Source organism: Arachis ipaensis, chromosome B01, assembly GCF_000816755.2.
Source record: "Arachis ipaensis cultivar K30076 chromosome B01, Araip1.1, whole genome shotgun sequence".
NCBI classification, from domain to species: Eukaryota; Viridiplantae; Streptophyta; class Magnoliopsida; order Fabales; family Fabaceae; genus Arachis; species Arachis ipaensis.
In genome coordinates this window covers 118568826-118574608 of record NC_029785.2, presented here as the reverse complement: position 1 = coordinate 118574608, position 5783 = coordinate 118568826, and the positions used below count along the sequence as shown (strand labels likewise).

The 5783-nt window shown below is 35.4% G+C and overlaps 1 protein-coding gene across 2 annotated transcripts in view; it reads left to right on the top strand.

Annotated features, from left to right (window-relative positions):
- Window positions 784–5783, top strand: part of LOC107634676 (tip elongation aberrant protein 1) — a 5962-nt gene continuing 962 nt past the window's right edge. The window contains exons 1-10 of one of the 2 annotated variants that reach the window (XM_021124112.1): window positions 784–1277; window positions 1916–2065; window positions 2349–2516; window positions 2636–2788; window positions 2906–3058; window positions 3199–3363; window positions 3477–3647; window positions 4026–4209; window positions 4506–4716; window positions 5580–5778. In XM_021124112.1, the coding sequence (XP_020979771.1) occupies window positions 1106–1277; window positions 1916–2065; window positions 2349–2516; window positions 2636–2788; window positions 2906–3058; window positions 3199–3363; window positions 3477–3647; window positions 4026–4209; window positions 4506–4716; window positions 5580–5778 (1726 nt within the window). In that variant the 5' untranslated portion in view covers window positions 784–1105. The remainder of the gene's footprint in view (window positions 1278–1915; window positions 2066–2348; window positions 2517–2635; window positions 2789–2905; window positions 3059–3198; window positions 3364–3476; window positions 3648–4025; window positions 4210–4505; window positions 4717–5579; window positions 5779–5783) is intronic. The other variant, XM_016338107.2, reaches the window with a different exon arrangement.

Here is a 5783-nt window from a genome sequence, read left to right as displayed (position 1 = left end):
ACCCTCCAAACCCTATTCTCTTTCATCATCATCCCCAAACTCACTCAGTAACATTCTCATCCCTCACTCCCTCTCCGATTGTCTCTTCTACCGTGTAGTCTACCTCCAGAAGAACTCCCTCTCCAGCCACCTCCCTCCGCCGCTCCTCAACCTCACCAACCTAACCTCGCCAACCTCCAACTACTCAACCTTGCTCACAACCTCCTCTCCGGCACGCTCTACTTTATTATATAGGTGGGACCAAGAAAAAATATGAGAGAAAAATCATTAAAAATGAGAGATCACACTTTACTTTTTCAAACAAAAATTTAAAATTTAAAGGATTCAAATTTGTATATGTAGTATAACTGTACGTAATTAATAGTATAAAATATTTAAACTAAGGACACCAAAAAATATGTAAGCTAAAAACATATTAAATTGAAATATATATATATATATATAGTTTTTCACTATTTATCTTTTACTAGAAAATAGAGGAATTTGCCGTGCGTTCGCTTTTTTTTTATTCGAATAGATTTCTTAAAAAAAGAAAAAAGAAGAGAAGTTTGCAGGAGAAGAAGCAGGTAAAACTGTAAAAGGAACAAAATCAATTCTTTATTTTTTTTTTCCCTTTATTATACCCGTAAGTCCGTAACCCAAATTAAAATAAAATAAAAGGCCTCGAATCCAACGACCACCCACATGCCACGTATCATATAAACAATTCTACGATCATATTCTCTCTTCTGTGATTAATTAAGTTTAATAAATATCATTTTTTTTACAAGCTTCGTCTCTATCAGCAAAACCACCATTTATTTTGCACACTCCCTCTGATATGAAAATTATACCCCTTTTTTAATTATTTATTATTATTATTATTATTTTTCCCTTTTGCATGCCTTTCTCTTCTCTCTGATTCGATTTTAGTCATTTTTTCGCCCACCCCATCTCTTCTTCCCCGCTTCTCGAATTAAAAAAACAGATAAAGTTTCGTTTTTTAAAGTTTTTATTGTATTGGGGTGGTGCGTTTTCGGTTTTTCTCTGCAAATTTCGCACCCTGTAATAAAATTTTCCCCTTCGGTTATTGAAAGAGAGTGAGAGATAGAAAGAAAAAAAAAGAATGAGGTGGGAAAAGGTTCAGATGAACCCTTTAGAGGGCAATGATGGAGGAGGGCCAGGGAAGAGGTGGGGACACACCTGCAACGCCATTAGAGGTGGCAGACTTGTCTATGTCTTCGGTGGTTATGGCAAAGATAACTGTCAGACCAACCAAGTTCATGTCTTTGACACTGGTGAGTGCCACTCAACTCTGCCACCCCCCTTTTTCTTTCTTCCAATGCTGTAACTTTTTGTTTCTTTCTGTGATCATGTTGTTTTTATTTTAATCTTCTTTGTGAATTTTTGTTGTTGTTCCCTGTGTTGTTCTGATGAGATTCTTTATTTTTAATGGTTTTTGTGTTTATTCTTCAAATATTCTTTTTGTTTCCGTTTTGTTGCTAGATTGTTAGATTCGTGAAATCTTAAATACTTACTTGCATTTATTTATACTTTCGTTGTAGGTCTTTATTTTAAGAGGTATCATAGGTTTGTGTTGATTTTCAATGTTTGTTGATGCTCTGTTGTGTGCTGATAGAAAATATGTTCACATTTTTGGCACTGTGAGACCTTTGTTTGCCTGCTGAATCCACTTAAACTTTTTGTTCTAAAAAAAATTGTGTCTACTTTTATTTTTATAGGTTTTGAGGGATTTGGAACTGAAAATATTGATATATACAACATAGTCACAGTATATGTGTGCGTGTGCGCGCGCATGTGCCCATATGATATGGATTGCATTTTTTTTTTTCAATGATTCTGTTCTATTATTCTTGGGTACGGCTGGTTAATGTGTGCATTCTTTATTTTCTCAATCGTCTTTGCTGATTTGCAGTGAAACAGACTTGGAGCCAACCTGCAATAAAAGGCACCCCGCCTACTCCTAGAGACAGCCATACTTGCACTGCAATTGGTGATAATCTGTATGTGTTTGGGGGTACCGATGGCATGAACCCGTTGATGGATTTGCATATTCTAGACACTTGTGAGTTTTCATTTTGTTATTTATGCTCCACGGGTTGGTCTCTCATAATCTTGATACCTATTTTACCTCCAAAATCCAAGATTTGAATGCATGAATTTTTGGCTGAAGTTGAATGGTATATCATATATGCATAACCTGTAAAATTCTGGTCCTGCAATTTTTTTCTTTTTGGCGATATTGCTGGAAATTAACGCTTAATTGAAAACAATGTTTTGCTGTTATGCCTAGTTAATAGATTGTTACCACTTTGATATTCAACTTGCTGATGTTAAATCATTTTTAGCTTCAAATACGTGGATATCTCCAACTATAAGAGGCGAAGGGCCAGAGGCACGGGAGGGTCATAGTGCTGCAGTTGTTGGCAAACGGCTATTCATCTTTGGTGGTTGTGGAAAATCTGCAGATAATAATACTGAAGTCTACTATAATGATCTTTATATATTGAATACTGGTGATTCTCCGTAATCATGCAGCCGGCTATTGATCGATATAATTTCACTACACAACTAATACCATTAATACCTAAATGTAAAAAAGGCTGATTATTTCTTGTCAATCTTCGATTTGTAGAAACATTTGTATGGAAGTGTGCTCAAACATCAGGCACTCCACCATCTCCTCGCGATAGCCATACTTGCTCGTCTTGGAAAAACAAAATTATCGTGTTAGGGGGTGAAGATGGTCATGATTATTACTTGTCTGATGTCCACATCCTTGATACTGGTATTAATCAGCTCTATCCTTTTTCAATGAATTGTTAAAATACTTCAATTAATAGCCTGTCCGAAATGCACATATATTAAAGTGTAATATTTTTTTTGGAAATTCTGTCAATATTAGATACTCTAATTTGGAGGGAGCTGAGTACATCAGGCCAACTGTTGCCTCCACGAGCTGGTCATTCTACTGTCGCTTTTGGCAAGAACTTGTTTGTATTTGGCGGATTTACGGATGCACAAAACCTATACAATGACCTCTATATGCTTGACATCGGTATGTTAAATAGAGCTTATGCACATTCTTTGTGTTTTTAAGTTTATTCTGAAAGTGGTGGAATTATATCTCTGTCAATAATGGGTTGAGTTGATATTCCACAATATCATCTTTCATTTCTGAATTCTGATTGGGTGTAGATACTGGTATTTGGACAAATGTTGCAACGACTACCAATGGCCCTTCTGCTCGATTTTCTGTAGCCGGTGACTGTTTAGACCCATTTGTGGGCGGTGCTCTTGTGTTCATCGGTGGTTGTAATAAAAGCCTCGAGGCCCTGGACGACATGTATTTCCTCTACACAGGTTCGATTTTGTTATAATTACCAGTAAAGATTTTTCTCGACTAACATCTTGGTTCTGCTATTTCTCTCATTATTAAGTATATAACAATTGTCAGATGTTTCATACTTTTTCAGGGATTGCTAGGGAAAGCGAACAGAGACCAGAGAAGTTATCTTTAAGAAAGCAGTTGAAACTAAAATGCCAAGAGCAAAATACCAATCCCGTTCAAAATCAAGTTCTGGTTAGATATGGAGTCGGTGCTGATGTTAGCCCGCTCATGACAGTGTTGAATTATAGCCAGCCAAGTAAGTAACTTCACTTACATATGAAGTTTTGGATATATGGACCTGCAAGTGTCTAATTTTGTTTTATCCGATCAAAGATTGTATACTGGATTGAGGAAGTTCCTCTGAGGTATTTTTGGCCTTATATTGAATGATTTCTGCTACTTTGTTCAATAAGTCTAAGGCATTAAGAACTACTAGTTTTGGTTCTTCAACCAGTGTGCATTAACTTTTTCTGTAGGCTATCATTAATTAAGTGTTTACTAAAAAATGATATTCTCCCTGAAGAAGTTTTGATTTTGATTACTTAGGAGAGGAAAAGAATGGGAAATATGTTTGGGTAATTACTTTTCAAAGTACCAGTTTGCGACAGTTGAATATCCTGTACTACGAATGCAGGTAGACTAAATCTCCCAGTAAATCAAGGCTTCACTCCTGGAAAGAAAATGTTTGAATGCAAGGTTACTGAATCCATCTCGGAAGGTTATACTATCGAAACTATTATTGATGGAAAGCTTCTTCGAGGTGTTCTGTTTTCAAATAAGCCAAAGTCTTTGCACCCAGCTGCTAATACTTCAACCAGGTATATCTTTTTCTTTTCACTTTTCCCCTTTCAATGTGTTACAAGTATTCTGGCTTAAATTTTTACTATTTGGAATAGGAGTTCAGCCTCAATATTGAAATTTCTGTTTTTCGTAATAATAAGGGCTTTCTAAATCTTTTCTAGGCATTCTAAACATCATAATTCAGCACAATCCAAATGATAAGGACCAAAATCAAAACAAAATTTATAATGACCCATATTTGTGAGGATTAAAACATATTTAAAGTAAGCATTTTTTATGTAGTTTCATTTAAACATTTGCTTGATTGCTGAAGCAGGAAAAGGGCCGGTGGTGAAACTGACGTTATCTCAAATGGTATACACCCTGATAAATCAAAGATTCCTAAAGTGACCAATCAAGATGAAACAGAAAACAGACAAGCAGTTCACGGAGACAGTTTAGAATCTCATGAACACCGTGCTGAAGGGGTTGCTGCTCTTCTATCAAGCAACCTGACAGCTGCTGACACTTCTGATACCCATAAGGTTAAGTTGTTCTCTTACCTCTGTTGGACATAGTTCTAGAGTAGTGTGGCAGAGATTGTTAAACAGGAATGCTTTTTTCGAGTGAAAATTTTGATTGATCCAATGATTTGGCTTTACTTCCTTAGTGAAAGGGGGTTGATTTAGATGTTTTGATTTATATTTTATTTTTTTGTATAGTATTGGATATATTTTCGTGTCAGTTCACTCAGTTGCCATTTGCATTGCTGGTGCTGGAAATCGCATAAAATTTCAGTTCAGGGACTCAAAATTTCAGTCCTTTCAGTACCACTAGAAAGTGGGGGTACAGGGGACTGAAATTTTTTGAGATAGAGACTGAGATTTTAATAACATTTTTTCTTAAAAATACCCATTTAACTCTTTAAATTTCAAATCTATCCCTCAATCTCCATATTTATCTTAAATTAAACATAATATTGAGACATAACTTAGTCTAGTATAATTTATACCAAACATAATACAGAGACTTAATTTAGTCTCAGTCTCTCAGTTTCCGTCTCCCTTCCAAATGCAACCTAGAGTACTCATTGCTTGAGACTTTTCTTTTCCACCGAGTTTTATTATTAGATGCTGTATATCTGCTAGTTACAAATAGCATTTTTGTTTCATATAAACTATTAGCATACTACTGTTCATTTAAATTTTATATCTGTGCCACTGACAATGTTTTATTGTTTTCTATTCCTGGCAAGAATTATGTTTTTCTTGCAATTTTTCCATTATAAGATGACATTGTGAGAATTTCCTAGATATAATTGTGTGAACAGTTGAGAGATAGCAGGGAATACTGTGAGGCTTTTTCTGTAGTTTTTTCTTTAATATGTATATACATGACTATTCTGCAGGTTTCTGCTAACCCAGAACGAAATGATGATGGAAAGAATGAAGCACCCCAACCCGTAGGTGAAAACGTGAAAAATGATGGAGCAAATGACATAGTAAGTTCAAAAACTGATGGGCAAACAAGTGTACCAATTTCCAATTTTGAAGTTCCAAGACATGATAACAAAAGCGATGCACCAAACTGCAACTTTGAATTTCTAATTTCT